Raw genomic sequence first — 22923 nt, forward strand, 5'->3', positions numbered from 1 at the left:
CAATCCAGGTCACGTGAAACCATGGGAACAGGTGTGGATGGTTGTATGAGCAGCTGGTGCATATCACAAGTCCTGGTTATGCGACCACTGACTGACACCAGGCAGACAATCTCTGAAGAGTAATGATAAGAGTACTGATAATGGCAACCTGTGTTGTAAAGATACTGCCCAGAAGAAGGTAATGGCGAACTGCTTCTGGAGAAAAATTTGCCAAGAGCAATCGTAGTCATGGAACCAGGATCGCCTACATCAGTGGTCCCCACCCTCCGGGCCGCGGACTGATACTGATCCGTGAAGCATGCAGGGGTGCCGTGGTAGCTGGGACGCACCCAGCACATCTTTAAGAAAAATGCCAAAATAAACAAGCTAGTTAATTAGGTGCCACCGCTGGGTGCATCCCAGCTACCGCGGCACCCCTGCATGCTTCGCGGATCGGTATCGGTCCACGGCCCGGAGGTTGGGGACCACTGGCCTACATCATATAAAATGGCTCATAATGATGATGATGACTATTGGTAACAAAAAGACACCAAGAATGCAATGAAGCACAGTGATCATACCTTCCATGAATACACCAATTCCCATGTTTGTTTCACCTTACTTTATGCATTTCAACTTGTTAAAACAGTTTAGATTTGCTTTTGAATGACTGCAGTCTTACAGAGAAGATATTGACTATCTTTGGACATCTTCCACTATCCATCAAACACAGCTATGCATATACCTAACTTGTTTTGGCTGTAAATCTACCACAATCCCGAACACTAATGTCACTGATCCAGACTCTCAGCACGCACATAGTTCATGCTGCAGGTCCCAGCTCCAAATGCACACCAATCTTCAGACCCTGGCTTGGGTCACATTACTTGCCATACATCAATTGTTTTTTTAACTAACTTAAAACACTGGTGATTACAGGAAAGTTACTTGGAAAGTTACATAAATAGAAATAACATGCAAAATGGGTGTAAGTTTATACACATTGGTGAATAATAGATATTAGCTAACAAAAAAAAGACCCAAGTTCCTCACCCCAGCTGCACACCAACTATTGATATTTCACTCCTTGCAATTGCAAGACACCTAATGCGTGACATACAGGATTTAATAGCCAACATTGGGGAGGGTCCTGGAGGAATATTCAACGTTTACCAATAATCCCACTAATACTGGTTTGACTTCACAAGAATGCTGATCCACAGATTGTAAGTTAGTGTGTAATGAAGACTTGCTAGATCATAATCTGTTCCAGTTCATGATCCTGTTCTGATTTACGAGCATGAAGCCATGATACTTAAGTGGGTCTGGAGTCAATCTTCATTCCAAGGGCCACACCTCCTTCCTTTGTGCTACCATCTCTCTAGATCTTCCCTGTCAGTGGAATAGGAGGTTCCTAGCAATTGTAATGGAGAATCAGGCACATTGAAAGTAAGGAATGCACCATAAGTGCAACTATATCAGACTGTCACTTGAAATAGACTGTGGAACGGTTTTCCCAGTTTCCATAGAAGAGTATGAGGAGGAATTTGCAAGTTTAATTGCTTGGGAACAACTTTGCCATGTTTGATTCTGATGCCTAGCGATGCCAAGTGATCCATCCAGTTATATTCCTTCTCTGTTTAAATGTAGCAGTATTGGTTCAACTGAGTAAATGCTTAATAGTCAACCACATGAGTCTGGAATCATATGAAGACCAGACCTGGTAAGAGTGGCATTTTCCTTCCCTTAAAGGCATCAATGAACCAGATGGAGTTTTAGGGATAATCCAGTAGCTTTCATGTACAGACTAGTTGGGGGTTTTTTCCTAATTCAGTTTATTTATGAAATGTAAATTCTACAGCTGCTTTGGTGGGATTTGATCCTGATTCTGTGGATTACAAGTCATATAACTGAACTATTATGTCATGCTTTTACCCATTACGTGCATGGTCTGATGCTGTACCGTAAAGGTAAATGGGAAATTGTGAACCCGAATGAAATATTCAGAATACGGTATTTCTGTATAGTACACCCCCTTTCAGGTTTTGACCATTAAAAACAAAAGTAGTTAATTTACATAATGTTGTGAATCATGCTTTATCATTCTTCATCTTTATAGATATTCCTTTCTTCATACCTTTATCTTCTTGGAGATGTACATGTTGGGTTAATATTAGCAGCTAGATTCAGAACAGATAACTTGGTATAGATAGGGAGTGTTCCTGAATGTCAAAGCCATTTAGTAGCAGAGCTATCTATTGAGCAGATCGACTCAGCTTTTAGCTTGTCCAGTCTTTCTAAGATCTGTCTTTTTTTGTTCTTTAAAAAAGGTTAACTGAGACTTGGTTCTTTGTGATTAAACAGGGAAATCATTGGATGTAATATTTCAAATGGTTATATCTAGGAGTTATATTTCCTGGTATTTATGTCTCGATTTCACTGCTCAGATTTTGAGTTGTTTATAGACAGAAGGCCAATCAGTCCCTCCAAGCTTATTTAATAAGATTGTAGTTGATAAGTTTGTAACCTCTGCTGATCCAATTGTTCTACATGATGAAAGTAGAAAAACATGCTGTATGGTAGACTGTCATACATTTCACTACTATCTGATTTCTATATAAGAACCACATTACATGTGCCATTAATTTAACAATTCTCTTTAATGTTAGATGCAAGGTATGTATTAAAAATATTAAACTTTGATTTTTGCTTAAGCTTGTTTTCACTTTGACCCTAGCTGTCGTTCAGTTGAATTGGAGGAACTGAAGTTCTGGAAGTTTGAAGGAATTGTTGTTTTGATGGGTGTAATCTTTGCCATTATTGTTACTTTCCGTCAAAGGACCTTAGACAGACGTGCAGAGCAAAAAGTGCGACGACAACTTGAAGAGATGTAATTTCACAACAGTTACTAACATTTGTGTTTGCACCCAAAGTAGTTCAGATTGCTTTTCAAATTAATGTTATTTTGAATTGGTGATCTTTAGTGTTCTATCCATTTTTATATTCAATATCCACCTGTAAATGTAGGAAAAATAGATTTTGATGTACTTAAATTTGTTTTCAATGCAGTCATAAATATTAGGGTGTAATTATCTTTTGTGGTTAGACAATACATTTCTATAATATTTATATGAAGAGATAAATTGTAATATAAAAATCTATTTATATAGGCAGTATAAAATGAAAGAGAATAGTCTATTCAGTCTGTTCAGTTCCTTATTTTGTTAGCTATTAGGAAATGTGATTAATAGTACTTTTTACATATATCTATAAAAGTCAGTGTTCTTGTACTGATTCCAGTATAAAGTTCTTGTGTTACTGTTATTTTTTGTACTTTGAACTGAATTTGCCTGTTTATATTCCACCTCACCTGCCACAATTCTCCCTTTCCCCCATCCCAAGAAGAAAAAGAAATCTACATCGAAATAGTGTAACAAAAAGCAAGATAAGTCATTTCAAAGTTTGTTTACAGAGAATAATATTCTGAAGAAATAAAGTGCAAAACTCATAATTTCTTTAAATAAGGTTACTCTGCATTTAAAAAAAAATCTTCCTTGAATCTTCAGATTAGTTGAGCTTGTTGAGAATTTGATCAGGTAGTCCACAATGTAAAACAATCCTTCTTCCCTCTTTAGGTTGCAAGTGAGGGACTAAAGAAAAATTTTGCTTTTCAACGTTTTCAATGAAAAATGTACACAGTCTAGTTCTTTTTTTTAACGTTGTTCCACAGATTGAATACAGTTGTATTCTTCTCAACGTAAATGCTTTTGAGAATGCAGTAACACTAAAATAACAATAATAACTGATTTTTTTGGCTTTTTTAAAGATTGAGGTATACAAGTAATTTCTTACATTTCTCCCTTTTTTGGTCTTAGAATCTCCCTGAACAAACATACCAGTCCCATTACCCCAATTTCCACAATTTATTTTCTGGCACCTGCCTATCAATTTCTGTTATCCTACTGCCACTGATCTAAACAAGGGGCAAATTACAGTGGGCAATTTATCTATCAGTACAACTTTGTGACGTGGAGGAAAGAGGATGAAGCTGTGCAGTTACAGGTAACATTCCAACCTTCTCATGGACAGCATTTGAGGTTGGCATTGAACTTAATACTCTATAGCAGTGCAGCATCAGCCCTACCTCATATATACCCCACATAGTGATTACAAATAAAACACAATATGCTGGAAATACTTACCAGGTCAGGGTGCATTTGTTAATATTTCAAGTTGATCGTCTTTCAAAAACTACAAGAGTCAGCAAAAGCAAGTTTCAAGATGCAGGAGAATGGGGCGGGAAGAGGTGAGAACAAAAGAGAGAGGCTATGAAGGCAGGAGAGAACGAATTGGTGGTAGAGTAGCCATGAAGGAAGGTGATTTACTGGAAAAAAAAGGTTGTCTAGAGAGGGAGTAAATACAGAATAACATTACGAAATTGTTAAATTCAGAAGGTTATAATATACCTCAACCATCATTTAATTTCAGTACAACAGTTCTGAAGTTGAGGACAAAAATGAGGCAAATGAAATGACAGGTAACTACAAACTCAGGTCATGTTTTCAGACTGAGTAGATATTTTTCACAAAGTGGTCAGTCTCTTTTTGAAATAAAGGAAAGAACATTGTGAGTAGTGAGTACAGTATACAAAAATGAAAGTACAAGTTACTGCCTCATGGAAAGGGTATTTGGAGTACTGAGTGACAGAGAGGGAGGTACAGCAATGCCTGAGGTAGCAAGGTAAGATACTGACAGAAATAGAGTGAGTAAATATTGGTGGAGATGGAAGAGTGAATCACAGTGAAACAGTCCTTTAGAAGATGCTTTTGGTGAAAGCATGGTGCAGTTGCTAGAAAATTGAAAGTAATCAATAAATAAAAAGGATTTTAGAGGAAAAGTGAGGATAATTCTCCTCCTGAATTAGGGAATGGGGAAAGATTAACTGTATATTGAAGATTTTGTTCATTTGATTTAATTATTGTATAATACAAGTCAAGCTGATTTTATGTGTCCAGAACCTTATCTAAAAAGTGCATTATAATTTACTTATTGGATACTTCATGCAGTGACAATGAATGAAGATTAATAATGTTGAGGAAAAGTGGCTATTTCTCTTGGTCAGTATTATGGCCACAGAGTGCATTACTGCCAGCAGTATAACTGAAGTCTACTCTGCAATACCACAGCTCCCATCAGTGGCATAGTATATGGATATTGAAACACAAGTCAAAATATATCCAATTAGCTATATAGTAAAGGGATTCATCTTTTGCTTCATCCTCCTATACTCTGCCTTCGTACCTTTGCAGTGAAAAAGGGAACTGGGAATTCAGCTATGGCCACAGATTATGCATGAAATGAATAACAGACTTTAAAAAAATTATATCTTGGACAAAAGAATCAATTTCAATTCATAACCATAAACAAACCCAAATGCGCCTCTAAAGGTCAACACGGTTACCTATTATTTACCTTTTTAAAAGCTGTTTTTTTTATTCAATTAATTTTTTCAAAGTAAATTACTTTCAAAGTAGATATGTCACCACATACTACCTTGAAATTCATTTTCTTGCAGTAAATACAATGAAACACAATAGAATCAACACAGATGGACAAACACTAATATGTGAAAGAGAAACTCTGCAAATACAAAAAGACAAAAAAAAACCCAAACAATAAATATCAAGAATATGAGTTGTGGAATCTTTGAAAGTGAACCCATAGTTGTGGAATCACTTCAGTGTTGGGTTCAATGAAGTTATTACTTCTGGATCAAGACCTTGATGGATGAGGGGAAATAATTGTTCCCAAGCCTGGTGGTGTGGAACCTGAGCTTCCTATACCTCCTACCTGATGGCCTGGACGGTGGAGCACCTTGATGATAGAACTGCTTTCCTGCGACAGCACTTATAGGTGTGCTCAATAGCAGAGAGGGCTTTGCCTGCAATGGGCTAGGTTGTAGGCTTTTCCACTTGCGGGCATTGGTGTTTCCATATGAGAAGGTGATGCTGCCGGTCAGTATACTCTCCACTGCACATCTATAGAAGTTTATCAGAATTTTAGATGACATGCCAAATCTTTTCAAACTTCTTAGAAAGTAGAGGCACTGCTGTGCCTTCTTTGTAATGGAAGTTACATGCTGGATCCAGGACAGATCCTCTGAAATTATAACGCCACGGAATTTAAAGGTGCTGACCATCTCTACCTCTGATCCCCTGATGAGAACTGACTCATGGACCTCCGGTTTCCTCCTCCTGTAGTCAATAATCAGTTCTTTGCTTTTACTGACACTGTGTGAGAGGTTGCCATTGTGGCATCATTCACTCTCCCTTGTATTCATCACCACCTTTAATTCAACCCACAACAGTTGTGCTCTCCCTTGTATTCATCACCACCTTTAATTCAATCCACAACAGTTGTGTTGTCAGCAAACTTAAATAGAGCATTGAAGCTGCACTTAGTCTCACAGTGATAAGTATAAAGTAAATGATTATTTCAATTAAAATTTCTAATTTTGAATTTTATAGCTCTGACAATCCTAATGGTGTGCTGGTTCTTCTGTAACTTTGTGCTATGGAATGAGATTTACTTCCTTTCAGGTACAACATTCATCAAACCCAAAATTTACTGGTTATATAATCCCATCTACAGACTTCATGTATTTAAATACATTTTGCAAGGGTGAAACTGGGATTCACATTTAATCCTTAATCTTAAATTACATTATTAATGTATGTAGAAAAAATGGACAAGCTTGCTTGAGGTCAACTGCTTTTATAATCTCAATCCTAAATTTCAATGAACCTATCTTTAATTGTTGCAAGTTTTTTAAAAACTTGGAATTCATAAACTAAAAGCTGAAAAAAACTGAAAAATGAAAATACTGCAAATGCTGGTAATCTGATATGAATTCATCATGTCGCTTTTGATAAGTAGCTTTCAATCTGAAAATTTAATTCTATTTCTCTTTGCACAGATTCTGCCTGGTCTGACAAGTATTTCCAGCATTTTCTGACTTAAAATTTTGTACTTAGATAAACAACTTTTTGTTCATCTTAGGTTGATTTTCCCTCTTGCTTGAAGGTACCGAATAATGAAGGTACTGGAAATATAGATCAGATCAGGTAGAATTTGTAAAGATTTAAAACAGCTAACATTTTAGGTCAATGACCTTTAATTACTGGTTATTAAAATGTTCAAGCTTTGTTGTGTTCCTGAGATGGTACAAGTTAGTTATTTATTATCCTATCATTACAGTCAAAATATAATTCACACCCCTGTTTTAAGAGGTCTTAGAAATCCTTGCTGTGACTTGGAAGGAAATATGGAAAAGAAAGTTTGGTTTTAAATAGTTTAAACAGAGCTATTGTAATTGGAAGTTTGTTCCGAGTTTTGGCAAGAAGAATGGAGAGAAGCAGAGTAAATTAATAAAGGTTATATGAACAGAGGTGCTTGCACATACTGATGATGGTGTATGGGTAATTTGAAAAGCCATACTAAACTTTTAATACTTAATATTTCACCTGGAGAAAAACGTTTTTTTTCCTCTGAGCATCATATTTAAGGAGCATTTAAACATGATGTTTATCATAGAAGGATACTTAAAAGTTTTTTAAAAAATCTCATGGGTACAAGCCTTATTGCAGTGAGTTGAGTGCACCATCAAATAAGCAATTGTGAAATGATACTGCATTGCACTGCACTATTTGACATTAAAAAATCTAATGCTGAAACCCATCACCACCTTCAGTTACCATAAAGATCTCTTTGGTAAAAAAGGGGAAGTTTTTATCAGTTTCCTGGCTAATTTTAGCCTGTAAACCAAAAACAGCAAAAAAAAACATTGCTAATTATACTACCATGTTTTAATTTCGCTGTTGCCACTCTCCTAGTATTACAGTAACACTCAGTGTAATTTATTTGCCTATGATGTTCCTTAAGTTATAAAATGTGTAACATAAATAAAGTTTTTTTCATTATTGGTGAAGTCTGAGATTTGAAGTAATTGATGTCAAGAATTGAGACAACATATGCCTACACAGACTATCTAAAATGCTAATAAATGTCAACTGTATTAACAAGAACCAACTGTAAACATGTTATGAAGGGAATTTATGCAATTTTCATATTTGAAATACCTTTGGTAAAATTAAGCTATTTAAGATTAGAACTGTGCATATTTGAAAACTCAAATGTAATTAACAAGAGGCAGCGGGACAAAAACTTCATCAGAGTTGTGATGAGTGTGATCATTGGAACATGAAGGCAAAATCCAGCAGCACAGTTAAATTCAGTGTTCTTAACCTTCAAGCATCAACATTCCAATTGAAAATAATAGTAAAAATCTACAGATTTATTTGGTGGGATTTTTGAAAAACTTTTGAAATCAGAAGTTAAGAAATGGTGATGAATGGATTGAGAAGGCTCAGGATGAAGATCCTTCCTAATACAATTTTGCCAAGCAGAAAATCAGAAGTTCACATGAAATTGCTTTTTCTGAACGTCAGTCCCAACAGGACTAAAAGCATAGACATGAGACAATTGTGCTATTTATCCTCTCACTAATCCAAAAACCACTTGCTTTCTCAAATGTTCAATTATATAAACAGATCTGGCAGATTTTCAATTCTGTCTGTCGTGCTATTGGCCAAAGATCAAATCTCAGGGATAATGCAAAAGCAGTGCACAGAGAGGTCACCTGGAATCACTTTCAGATTTTTAAGTAAGATTTATAAAATGCCAACGTTGCATTCTATGTATATCTGTAAACAGTGACCTTAATTCTTATATCAAAACATAAAGTGACAATAATTAAGTTCATGTTTTGATATGATGTAAAGAATGAACTACAGTACACAAAGTATCTATAGGTCTTTACAGGTAGCTACAAGATGATGTTTTTCCTGGCTGGATGTCTGCATAGACACAGTAGCAGGAGTAAGCCATTTAGCCTTTTGCCCCTGCTCCACCATTCAGTATAATCACCATTGATTATCCACGTAAGTAATCTGTTCCTGTTTCTCCTCATATCCCCTAATCCCTTTGTCATCATGAAATACAGTATATCTACCTCCTTTGTTGACATTTATTGACTTGATGTTCACTAGCTTTGTGGCAGAGAATTCCACAGGTGCATCACCCTACACATAAAAGCATTTCTCCTGATCTCAGTTTTAAATGGTACATCTACTGTTCTGAGTCGAGGATGCTTGGTTCTCAACTTTCCAGACATCAGGAATATTGTCCCTGTCAGGCCCTGTAAGAATTCTCAGTTCCACTGAATATGAACGTGGTCTCTTGTAAAGTACTGAGCAAAAGACTTAGACACTTGTGAAAACATTCTGTAAAGCAAAGATGCTTTCAAAAATAATGAAATGAAAAGTTTTTAAATATATAAAAAATATATAAAGAGCAGTAAACAGTAAAAAACTAAAATCAATATTTGGTGTGACCACCCTTTGCCTTTAAAATTACATTAATTTTCTTAGGTACACTGTCACGCAGTTTTATAAGAAAATTGGCTGGTGGGATGTTGACCAAGCATCTTGGATAACTTGCCATAGTTCATCTGCAGACTTTGGTTGTCTTACTTGCTTTTGTCTCCAGGTAATCCCAGACGGCCCCTTGATGCTGTTGATATCAGGGCTCTGTGGAAACCATACCATTTGAAAGCCTATAAAAGTTGTAGGGTGCCCAAGGCATTTGCACAGTACTGTACATAGAGACATAGAAAATAGGTGCAGGAGTAGGCCATTCAGCCCTTCGAGCCTGCACCGCCATTCAGTATGATCATGGCTGATCATCCAACTCAGAACCCTGTACCAGCCTTCCCTCCATACCCCCTGATCCCTTTAGCCACAAGGGCCATATCTAACTCCCTCTTAAATATAGTCAATGAACTAGCCTCAGCTGTTTCCTGTGGCAGAGAATTCCACAGATTCACCACCCTCTGTGTGAAGAAGTTTTTCCTAATCTCGGTCCTAAAAGGCTTCCCCTTTATCCTCAAACTGTGACCCCTCGTTCTGGACTTCCCCAACATCGGGAACAATCTTCCCACATCTAGCCTGTCCAATCCCTTGAGGATTTTATATGTTTCAATCAGATTCCCCCCCCCCCCCAATCTTCTAAATTCCAACGAGTATAAGCCTAGTTCATCCAGTCTTTCATCATATGAAAGTCCTGCCATCCCAGGAATCAATCTGGTGAACCTTCTTTGTACTCCCTCTATGGCAAGGATGTCTTTCCTCAGATTAGGGGACCAAAACTGCACACAATACTCCAGGTGTGGTCTCACCAAGGCCTTGTACAGCTGCAGTAGTACCTCCCTGCTCCTGTACTCGAATCCTCTTCCTATAAATGCCAGCATACCATTCGCCTTTTTCACCGCCTGCTGTACCTGCATGCCCACTTTCAATGACTAGTGTATAATGACACCCAGGTCTCGTAGCACCTCCCCTTTTCCTAATCAGCCACCATTCAGATAATAATCTGTTTTCCTGTTTTTGCCACCAAAGTGGATAACTTCACATTTATCCACATTAATTTGCATCTGCCATGAATTTGCCCACTGACCTAACCTATCCAAGTCACCCTGCATCCTCTTAGCATCCTCCTCACAGCTAACACTGCCGCCCAGCTTCCTGTCATCCGCAAACTTGGAGATGCTGCATTTAATTCCCTCATCCAAGTCATTAATATATATTGTAAACAACTGGGGTCCCAGCACTGAGCCTTGCGGTACCCCACTAGTCACTGCCTGCCATTCTGAAAAGGTCCCGTTTATTCCCACTCTTTGCTTCCTGTCTGCCAACCAATTCTCTATCCACATCAATACCTTACCCCCAATACTGTGTGCTTTAAGTTTGCACACTAACCTCCTGTGTGGGACCTTGTCAAAAGCCTTTTGAAAATTCAAATATACCACATTCACTGGTTCTCCCCTATCCACTCTACTAGTTACATCCTCAAAAAATTCTATGAGATTCGTCAGACATGATTTTCCTTTCACAAATCCATGCTGACTTTGTCCGATGATTTCACCGCTTTCCAAATGTGCTGTTATCACACCTTTGATAACTGACTCTAGCAGTTTCCCCACCACCGATGTTAGGCTAACAGGTCTAAAATTCCCTGGTTTCTCTCTCCCTCCTTTTTTAAAAAGTGGGGTTACATTAGTCACCCTCCAATCCTCAGGAACTAGTCCAGAATCTGAAGAGTTTTGAAAAATTATCACTAATGCATCCACTGTTTCTTGGGCTACTTCCTTAAGCACTCTGGGATGCAGACCATCTGGCCCTGGGGATTTATCTCTCTTTAATCCCTTCAATTTACCTAACACCACTTCCCTACTAACATGTATTTCCCTCAGTTCCTCCATCTCACTGGACCCTCTGTCCGCTACTATTTCCAGAAGATGATATATGTCCTCCTTAGTGAAGACAGAACCAAAGTAACTATTCAATTGGTCTGCCATGTCCTTGCTCCCCATAATCAATTCACCTGTTTCTGTCTGTAGGGGACCTACATTTGTCTTAACCAATCTTTTTCTTTTCACATATCTATAAAAGCTTTTACAGTCATTTTTTATGTTCCCTGCCAGTTTTCTCTCATAATCTTTTTTCCCCTTCCTAATTAAGCCCTTTGTCCTCCTCTGCTGAACTCTGAATTTCTTCCAGTCCTCAGGTAGGCCACTTTTTCTGGCTAAATTGTATGCTTCTTCTTTGGAATTGATACTATCCCTAATTTCCCTTGTCAGCCACGGGTGCACTACCTTCCTTGATTTATTCTTTTGCCAAACTGGGATGAACAATTGTTGTAGTTCATCCATGCGATCTTTAAATGTTTGCCATTACATATCCACCGTCAACCCTTTAAGTGTCATTTGCCAGTCTATCTTAGCTAATTCACATCTCATACCTTCAAAGTTACCCTTCTTTAAGTTCAGAACCTTTGTTTCTGAATTAACTATGTCACTCTCCATCTTAATGAAGAATTCCACCATATTATGGTCACTCTTACCCAAGGGGCCTCTCACGACAAGATTGCTAATTAACCCTTCCTCATTGTTCAATACCCAGTCTAGAATAGCCTGCTCTCTAGTTGGTTCCTCGACATGTTGGTTCAAAAAACCATCCCACATATATTCCAAGAAATCCTCTTCCTCAGCACCCTTACCAATTTGGTTCACCCAATCTACATGTAGATTGAAGTCACCCATTATAACTGCTGTTCCTTTATTGCACACATTTCTAATTTCCTGTTTAATACCATGCCCGACCTCACTACTACTGTTAGGTGGCCTATACACAACTCCCATCAGCATTTTCTGCCCGTCAGTGTTATGCAGCTCTACCCATATCGATTCCACATCCTTCCAGCTTATGTCCTTCCTTTCTATTGCGTTAATCTCCTATCTAACCAGCAACGCCACCCCACCTCCTTTTCTTTCATGTCTATCCCTCCTGAATATTGAATATCCCTGAATGTTGAGCTCCCATCCTTGGTCACCCTGGAGCCATGTCTCTGTGATCCCAACTATATCATATTCATTAATAACAATCTGCACTTTTAATTCATCCACTTTGTTACGAATGCTCCTTGCATTGACACACAAAGCCTTCAGGCGTGCCTTTACAACTCTCTTAGCCCTTATACAATTATGTTGAAAAGTGGCCCTTTTTGATGCTTGCCCTGGATTTGTCGGCCTGCCACTTTTACTTTTCACCTTACTACTTTTTGCTTCTACCCTCATTTTACACCCCTCTGTCTCTCTGCACTGGTTCCCATCCCACTGTTGTGAACTAACCTCTTCTCACCTAGCCTCTTTAATTTGATTCCCACCCCCCAACCATTCTAGTTTAAAGTCACCTCGTAGCCCTCGCTAACCTCCCTGCCAGGATATTGGTCCCCCTAGGATTCAAGTGTAACCTGTCATTTTTGTGCAGGTCACGCCTGCGCCAAAAGAGGTCCCAATGATCCAAAAACTTGAATCCCAGCCCCCTGCTCCAATCCCTCAGCCATGCATTTATCCTCCACCTCATTGCATCCTACTCTCACTGTCGCGTGGCACAGGCAGTAATCCCGAGATTACTACCTTTGCGGTCCTTTTTCTCAACTCCCTTCCTAGCTCCCTATATTCTCCTTTCAGGACCTCATCCCTTTTCCTACCTATGTCATTGGTACCTATATGTACCACGACCTCTGGCTCCTCACCCTCCCACTTCAGGATATCTTGGACACGATCAGAAATATCCCGGACCCTGGCCACAGGGAGGCAAACTACCATCCGGGTCCCTGGACTGCGTCCACAGAATTGCCTATCTGACCCCCTTACTATCGAGTCCCCTATTACAACTGCCCTCCATCAATTCCACCACTCCGGAAGTCAGTCGATTTGCTATCAATCCTTGACAAGAGTATCCTTCCTCAAATAAGAAGACCAAAACAACCCCGAGAGCTCCAGATGTAGTAGTTTCACCAAGGTCATGGGAGTTGCAGCATGATGCCCTTAACCTCCTATACTTAAAGTTCTGACAGTAAAAGTCAATGTACCATTTGTCCTCCTAATTGCTTGATGCAGCTCAATGCTTGCATTCAGTAACCATGTACAAGTGCACCCAGGTCTCTTGTATTTCTCCATTTCTTGGCTTATTGCCATTCAGATAATAATTCCTCTTTCTGATTCAGAACCAAAGTGGATAACCTCACATTTATCCACATTGTATTTCATTTCCCTTGTATTTGCCTGCTCATCCAACTTGCAGCTCATATTTTCCCTCCAGCATTCTGTGTGTGTTGTGTAAGTATCACAGTTTTCTGATGGCAACATATCAGGCCTACCACCTCCCATGGTGGGAGAGGCTAGGTCAAGAAGGCACAGCCTCAGGGTAGAGGGACGTCCATTCAAAACAGAGATGCAGAGAAATTTCTTTAGCCAAAGGGTAGTGAATGTGTGGAATTTGTTGCCACGTGCGGATGTGGAGGCTAGGCATTGAAGGTTACAAGGAGAAGGCTGGGAAATGGGGTTGAGGAGGGAAAAAAGGGATCAGCCATGATTGAATGGCAGAGCAGACTTGATGGGCCAATTGGCCTAATTCTGCACCTATGTCTTATGGTCTTATGGACTTACAACTTAGCTGCATGTCCTTTGAAATAAGGGAGGAAACTGGAGCATCCGGAGGAAGTCCATGTGGTCATGGAGGGAACGTAAAAACCCCTTACAGACAGTGGTGAGAATTGAACCTGGATTGCTGGTGCTGTAAAGCGTTTCGCTATTGCTACACTGTTGCGCTGCAACCGTTTCCTGTCCGCGTATTCAGGGAGGCTTTTCCAGTGGCATTTTATATTCTGGGCAGGTTAAATCTCATCTCCATTTCCACTGAACCTCTCAATTCAATCTTTTTTTTCTCATCTGCACAATCTAAAAATCTAAAAATCAGGTGCTGCCCATTCAGGACTGAGATGAAGAGAAACATCTCCTCTCAGAAGGCAGTGCATTTGTGGAATTGTCTGCCCAAGAAGGCTGTGATGACTAAGACATAGCTGGGTGTCATATCAGGCTGGAGATGGGGTAAACATGTAGACAAGATAGTGTGCAATATCTGTATGTTTGTTTTTATGTGTGTGTCCAGATATGTACAGTATATACACATACGAAGCGCATACACAATCATTTTGGACCTTCTTGCCACTAGACTAAGATCTCCCTCAGTCAAGATAGTGTATACCAGCTGGGGTGTACCAGTTATCCCAGTTTAAAAGATGTCACACACACAGGCATTGTTTACTGCCCCCATTCTCAAAAATATCAAATACGATTGATAAATATTCACCACATTTTTTTTCTATCACCGGCACCTTCAGTGGCATTCTCTCTCTCTCTTGGTCTCCATCCTATCAACAGACACGTTCGTTGTTCTTGGCACCTCCATATCCCCAACTTAATACATGTTCTCACTTTTCCTAGTTCTGGTTAAAGATCATCAGTCTGAAACATTCAATGCTTTTTCCACAGCTGGACTATATACTGATTCTTTTTGCAAATTTTCACAATCCATGGTGTTGTTCGCAGAAATTATTAAGACGTTCCCATATGTAAACGTAAACGGAAGACATTTCTTTTTAAGTGAAAAGAACCAAAAAAACCGCCTGACTTCTCAAGTAACACAACGAAGTCTACAAAACATCTGCCCGACTTCCTTCCAACCTTATCGGTTTTGTTTTTGGATATCGAGCTTCCCAGCGTCGGGCGTGCATTGTGGAAAGACTTGTTAGTTCTGGATACAGTATTTCACTTTGACCGTCTAATCGATGGTGTTAATCCATTCACAACTGGGGGAAATTGCATCTTTTATCTTTTGCCGACCAAAATACTGATTTGAGAACCTTCACGACTAAAATGGATACAATGTAATCTTTACGATTCGTTTGAAACAATTAAACCAACCACTGAAATTTCGATCATTAGCGCACCACGTTATCTCATAAGCCTTAAGGGAGAAGAGCGGTATCTGAAGCTTGCCGTGTGTAAACGCCTCAGCACGAGGGAACCCACGGAATAAAAATGATGAAGCAGCTTCTTGCATCTAGCTTTCGGTACTCCACCGATATATTGATTCCAAGAAAACAAAACCACAACGAGTTTTGTCAAACACAGCTCCTAATTTGCCACTTTGCTCCGGATTTCTGAAGGGAGAAAATGTAGGGGATTTGCATAGTAACAAATGCTTTCAAACTTTGCAACCCCGGGCAGTGTCAGAAGAAGTCCTTTAGTCTCGCGGTACAATTGGACGCTTGCGGTCACGTTGTGGAGCTCAAACAAGGAGCCATTTTAATAGTGGATTTGTCAGTGGATACGGGAAAGAGGCGCGAGCACGGAGTGGAAGGAACGAGCAGGTGCTCGCGCTTCTTAGTGCTTTGATTTTTAAAAGCATTTTATTTTGCCGGTTCTCCGCACTGTTATTGATAACTAACTTTATTTTCAGTGTTCTCTGAGGAATTTCCTGGGAAATTATGGCGATGGCCACTCCGAAGACCCAGCAGCGGACGAGCAGCAGGAGCGCCGCGAGCACGCCGCTCAGCCCGACCCGCATCACCCGGTTGCAGGAGAAGGAGGAACTGAGGAACCTCAATGACCGGCTGGCCGTCTACATTGATAAGGTGCGCTCGCTGGAGACGGAGAACAGCGCTCTGCAGCTGCAGATCTCCGAGAAGGAGGAGGTGACCACCCGGGAGTTGAGCGGCCTCAGGAGCCTGTACGAGAATGAACTGGCAGACGCCCGTAAATCCCTGGACGAGACGGCGAAGGATCGGGCACAGTTGCAGATCGAACTGGGAAAGCTCCGTGGTGACCACGATAGTCTTTTGCAAACGTAAGTGTCGGGGTCATTCATAATAGCCTTCTTTTTGTTTACACACGAAACCACATTTTACACAGATGAAAGATGTGTTTCGTGCCTGACGCTCTCGCCCCCTACGCTCGTTAAGCGCGAAAATATTTTGAAAAACACCGCGTTAGATTGTAGTGATGAATTTGAATATCCGCAAATTATGAATAATTGTTTCACTTTCTAAACGGCGGCTTTTAATGATGAACAAGCTGACTGTGAACGCTCTTAAAGTATAAAGTATTTGAATTACTACTTATAAGAAAACGTGTAGTGGTTTATGTACTTTTTGAACAGTGGGATGTACATACTTGAATTTTGCTAGTTTCATAGTAACAATTCTTGTCTGGCTACAGCTCAAGCGAAATGTATCATTAAATGTGGTAACATGTGTTTTGAATTAGTGATACTTGCAGCTCTTTAAGCTTGAATTGTTAATTAAGACTGACCTCGGTGACTTGATCACGGATGGCATCTTTAATTGTTGGAACTTTTTTGTACGAGTCTGTTGGATTTATTTGTCACAGATTGAATGGATCAGTTTGGCAGTTAAGTTACTGAACAAAACTGGGCTAAAGGCGGGCATTGCTCTCTGGTGAGTTCCAAGTGGGGGTTGGGGTGGGAGGGAAAGAGCTGAAATCTCAGACCTTTCACAAATGTCGCACCTTTTTTTTGTGGACTTTTGTTTCAATGGGGCGGAAATGTAGAAGTCCCCGATAACGTTTGTGTGTTCGGGAAATCGGAGGAAAATGGTGAAAAGTGAGCTGGACAATGGCCATCTGTCGCGTGGTAGCGCTGCTCTGCAGACAAAGAGCCGCTCGTCAATTAGCCGGGGTCCCTCAAACCCCCAGCCAAGCAGAATTTAGTCGATGTGGCCCGGCACAATTAAAGCGAAGTTAATGGAGACGTTTCTGACATATTCCAAGTAATGATAGTGTTGTACGCAGGGTTATCATGTAATCTTTCCTCTTTAGCTGCCCTCACCGCCAAAGTACTGTATGAAAAGAAAACAATTAAAGTTCTAACGACAAAGCAGCTTTTTGAATGGTGATTGTGTGGGTTGCAGTGGTAATTTAGTTTTCAAACAAGAGAAAATCTGCGGATGCTGGGAATCCAAGCAACGCACCCAAAATGTTGGAGGAACTCAGCAGGTCAAGCAGCATCTCTGGAAAAGAATAGTGATGAAGGGGTCTCGACCCGAAACCACGTCGACTGTTTACTCTTTTTCCATAGATGCTGCCTAGCCTTCTGAGTTCCTCCAGCATTTTGTGTGTGTGCGTGTAGCCTATTTTCGTCTTTACAGATGAGTCTTTTCCTTAAGAACTCACTGTAGCACACTAACAATTCCTAAGGTAAATGGGTTTCTTCTGACAGCAGGACCAACTGGACTTCGATTGAAACATCAAGTCCTAGTAGCTCTACTGAAAACAAGCTTTCTGGGGCATTTTGGGGTCAACAAGATTCCTTTCCACCTTTCTGGCAAGCTCTTGTACAATTTTAACAGTTTTCAATTAGCATTCGAGTGGAAACAAAACATGTTTGATCCCAATGATTTACTGAATAGCATTTTACATCCTAGACCTTGCACTTAGTTTCGCAAGTTGTTACATTTACTTTATCCTAAACGAAACATACTGTTAAGATCTTTTGAAGTTGTTTCATCTGGTCTTGCTATGCTTGTTGATCCTCTTACCACTCTGCCCTTTTGGTTTGCTGTCCTCTGCAGATTTGACTGGTTTGCATGTGATCATATTCAACAAGGCAATGCTTTTATTCTGGCAGAAGATAAGTTTAGGTGAGGATTTGTTGAAAAATGCAAAGTTAAAGTTACTAAATCTTATAATAGAAGAGCGAGATGCTATGTTTTGAACTGTACAAATCAAGTTTAATTGATATAGAGTTCGCTTACTGCAACTTCAAAGAAAAAAAGTAGCCTTTTCCTGTTTGTTCTTGACAGTAAGTTTAAATTCTTCCATATAAAATTCCATACTGTTGTGCTTTAAGTTTGGGATTTTTTTTTTGAAAAGTCACCCTTCATTCAAAAAAAAATAATAGGAGCTTGGTTTGAAATGCCACGCATAGGCTTTGTAGTAATTTTGAAAGGGCACTTCAACATTTTAAGTTTTATCCATCTAGTTAAACATTTAAAAGTACAATTCACCTGGAATACTGCTAATGCCTTCAGCTGCAGTAACCAGTGGCGTCAACAGCTGCCCTAATTTTGCAAGGTACATGGGTTTCTTGTGTTCCAGTATCAATTCTCTCCCCTAGCTGCTTGAAATGGAATGATTGGGCATTCCTCCAATTTAATTCTTACTCAATTCTCCATCCGTAGCCCTGCTAGCTGTTATTTCTATGTCACCGTCGCTAAATTCCTACCTCTTTAAGTGTTCATTTTGTACTAATGACTCATGAGTCCTTATTGGCATACTATCACCATTTCCTGAGAACTCAGTGTGGCAAACTGGTCATGCTGATATTCTGACTAAATTTTATTTTAGATTTGGATTTATCACATCAAAACATACAGTGAAATATGTTGTTTGCATTAACAACCAACATACAGGAGGATGTGGTAGGTCTCGTCCACAAGAGTCGCCACACGTTGCGCTGCCAGCATAGCATGCCCACGATGCTTAGCAGAACAACACACAACACAAGTGACAAAACAACAGCAAAACAATCCTCATTCCTCCCTCTCACACGTGCACATACATGGTCCAGAACTCCAGAAAAGGATGTTTAGAATGATCGGTCTTTAGATGTTGGACTCTTGCACTTTGCTTTTTAATTTCTTTCTTTTCTACACTGCCCTGTACCCATTCCTCTATCCTCCAAAGCATTTTTTTTGGAGGGGAGAAATGTGCATAATATTATCACAAGCTTAACAGATTGTGTGTCCAAAAGTGATAGCCTTGGATATCCATTAAACAGTCAAATTGATTATTTAATAAAGAATAGGCCTTGAGCAGGGGTTTTGATGGATTGTTTCCATTCATACAGAGATCATTCAGATCTGGTTATGACCTTAATTTTTACATTGAGATAAAGAACTGTGAATAATTAACATGCATATGTGCAATTCTCTTGAATTGCAGGTAATTCCCTCATCATTTAATTGTAGGTTGTAATTCATTTGTGTACACAAGCTAGATATTGATCTCAAACTATTGGCATAAATTGTAGAAATTAATGGTATACAGATCTCTAAAAATAATTGGATGTCTTCAGAACTTGGAAGGGTAGTCGGATAAGTCACTAGCCGTGTAGATTGGAATTTCTGTTAACATTAGAAATCTTAGGAATTTTTAAACTTGGAGTTCTGGTTGCTTAATCACTGGGTGTACTTGATGGTGGAATCAGTAGTGTTTGGACGGAAGTAACTTAAAGAAGGAATCAGGCAGAAAAATGACCAGAGCCCACAGGATCAGTAGAAATCTTACTGAATAGCACAGCTAGCTCATGGGCCATGTAAGCTACAGAGCTTAAATTTAACTTGGGTTTTTGATTTCATTGAAGTTCCTGTGGTGGGGTGGGGGATAGTGTTACTCTCAAACAATATAAATGACTTTAAATTATTCAGTTATAACGTGGCCATGAATGGCAAACCCAACAATAATCGAGCTTTATTAAATGTTCATTTGAAATGCTGGAGAACTGCTTGATGCCAGTATGTTTAACATGGTGGTGTAATTCTGTAGAACATGTTTTTGAATCAGCAACAGCAGTGAACTGGTATTTCCATGTTAGTATGGTGAAGTTTGCAGGGGATCTTGCAGGTAGTAATGATGATTCCTTGTAGCTGTTGGCTTTTGTGGTGGCAGAAAGTTAGATGTTTGGAAATTAGGCCAAATAAGGAAAGAAAAATTTGAGTGGTGGAGGATGGGTGGACATATCAAATTGAAGGCACCACTTGAGCTGTAATCTCAGCTGTTGCTTGAATACCCAAAGTATGGGTAACTTTGACAAAGTTTTAATTCAAATTTGGAATTTGCTTAGTGCGACATCTGCAACATTAGCTCAAGTTTAAGATACTAGAGCTCCTTTGTTTTGAATCCATTAGAGGCTGATCAGCAAAACAGCTGCAAACTTGGAGAACCAACTGCTTTATGTGACAGATGTTTGAATAAAGTCTGCCTTTTCTAAGGAGGTGTGCAGGCTGAATTGTGCTTGCAGCCCTTTCCAAACATCAGTTGATACCTAAATGCTTCCATGTGAATTTTCATGTGGATAATACATGAAGCAAGCTGGTGAATTTTGGAGTCCTCATTACTTTTTCTTCACTTGATAGGCAAGTTAATTTTTTAAGGAATCATGGTTGAGCTTTGATAAAATACAGTGCATTCTGATTAATTGGGACACATCAGGACCAGTACATTTGACCCAATTAGTTAAAGTTTCATGGAAATAGTTAAGGTATTTTTAAAAAAAAGACAAACTGCTGTTAAACAGTAACAAATTTTGTATTTAAGTGAAATATAGAAAATTAGAATACTATCAATACTACTACAGTTTTATAAATCTGTCTTAGTTACTAATAGTTATTGATGGAGGAATTGATCCAGTGTAGGCTGCCATGTTCTTCTGATTGACTAAATGAGCAAAAGCAGTGCAGACACCTAGTACAGATAATGGACTGCCTTCATACAATGCTGTTGATGATTGCGTCCTCCAAATCTTCATTTTCATTGTAACATTAAAGATGATGCCTTCAAATTCTTTATAGCTCCTAACTTGTTGGAGCATTTTCACTCCCAGCTGGTTCTGCCATCTCCAATCCTGAATGCTTGAATCCACAGTAAGCAAAGCAGTTCTAAATTGTCCTACACTTTATTTCTTACCAACAATCAATGACAAAAAAAAACCAACTGATTTTTGAACACAAACATGCTACTGATACTGTTTTAAGAACTGTCTGCTCTAAGCACGGTGTAGTGTCTAACGGCCACACAAGTGCACGTGACTGATGCTAGTTAGAAACTGTTCGGCAACAGTCTCCTGTCCATTTATGTGGCATAGTTTCCAAAAATAAATTAAGGGAATCCTGGCTATTTTCTTGATTAGTTTCTGTTCTTCAAGAGTTGTCCCAAATAAGTGCCTGAGCTGGTTAACTAATGGCCCAATTAGTTGGAATCCAACGTACATGGGAAAGGGAGAACTTGAGGAATCATCCATGGAGATAGAACATAGAACTCTACAGTACATTACAGGCCCTTTGGTCTACAATGTTGTGCCGACCATGTAACCTACTCTAGAAACTACCCAAAATTTCCCTACCGCAAAGCCCTCTATTTTTTCTAAACTCCATGTACCTATCTAAGAGTCTTTTTAAAAGGCTAAACAATAAGGGTAAACAAAACAAGTTGATCCTGGGGCTTCCTGATCACTGACTGCTTATGGGTCTGGGTTTGTAGATTTTTAAGACCAGATGTAAGTGACGCTATGCACTTTGGGAACAATAGCTTGGTAACTGAAGATGGGTATTTAAGTAACACACATCAAAGTTGCTGGTGAACGCAGCAGGCCAGGCAGCATCTATAGGAAGAGGCGCAGTCGACGTTTCAGGCCGAGACCCTTCGTCAGGACTAACTGTATTTGAAGACTGTTGCAGCTGATCTGTTCTCCGAGAAGCTGGGCAAAAATAATTTCTCTTCCACCAACTGCCATTCAAATGTGTTGAATGAGAAGAATTTCCTGTACTTTAAAATGTAGTAATTGTGTTAGTGTGGAAGCCTTCATTCCAATTCATGGACTTAATTTTGCTTTTGTCAGCACTATTTTGAGCTCTATAATTTGATAATTTACAAACAGGAGAAAACCTGCAGATGTTGGAAATCTGAGCAACACACACACAAAATGCTGGAGGAACTCAGCAGTCCAAGCAGCACCTATGGGGAAAAAGTACAGTCGTGTTTTGAACCAAAGAGTCTTGTGGAAGGGTTTTGGCCCGAAACGTAAACTGTGCTGCCTGGTCTGCCGAGTTCCTCCAGCATTTTGTGCTTGATGATGAGTTGTTTGGATGACATTCAAATAGTTCGAGTAAAGAGCATTTAAAAAAAACACTTAATATTTAGTGGAATAGCCTATTACACATGAAAACACATTGGACAACATACGAGAAAGGTTGTTTCAGACATTTGTCTGCTAAAGGTTTGCTAGTGTACCTGCTCCTAAGAATTTTTTGAGTTGAATGTAAACCACTTGATAAAAGCACCTTCACAGTAAGGAGCTAATTTTATCAATGAGACAAGATTTACTGTTGGAAATATTAAGTGTCTAGAGGAACTGACCTCTCTGGTATTCCAAAAAGACCTGTCCTGATGAAGGTGGATATTGTCATATGAAGGGCCCATCATAAGCTTGATGAACAGCGCCTCTTCCTCATTTGGGTGCTTTGCCTCTGTTTAGGCACGTGTAAATTGTAAAGAATTCTGCATCTTTGTGTAACTTGTTTTCTCCATCTTTATTGGAACTGGCCACTCATTTTGTCATATTGACTTAGTTTCTTGTCCCAATAGAACATCCTGACCTGCCAAGCATGTTCTCCACCTCCTCATTT

At 39.4% G+C, this 22923-nt stretch overlaps 1 protein-coding gene across 2 annotated transcripts in view; it reads left to right on the forward strand.

The window, feature by feature from the left end:
• lmnb1 (lamin B1) overlaps positions 1 to 22923 on the forward strand; it is an 80535-nt gene that overhangs the window by 19848 nt on the left and 37764 nt on the right. Inside the window, exons 6-7 of one of the 2 annotated variants that reach the window (XM_063068736.1) lie at positions 2717 to 6578; positions 15974 to 16349. In XM_063068736.1, coding sequence (XP_062924806.1) covers positions 6521 to 6578; positions 15974 to 16349 — 434 coding nt within the window. In that variant the 5' untranslated portion in view covers positions 2717 to 6520. Of the gene's footprint in view, positions 1 to 2716; positions 6579 to 15567; positions 15874 to 15962; positions 16350 to 22923 lie in introns of those variants that run through there. The other variant, XM_063068735.1, reaches the window with a different exon arrangement.

This window comes from Mobula hypostoma, chromosome 16 (genome assembly GCF_963921235.1).
Source record: "Mobula hypostoma chromosome 16, sMobHyp1.1, whole genome shotgun sequence".
NCBI lineage: Eukaryota > Metazoa > Chordata > Chondrichthyes > Myliobatiformes > Myliobatidae > Mobula > Mobula hypostoma.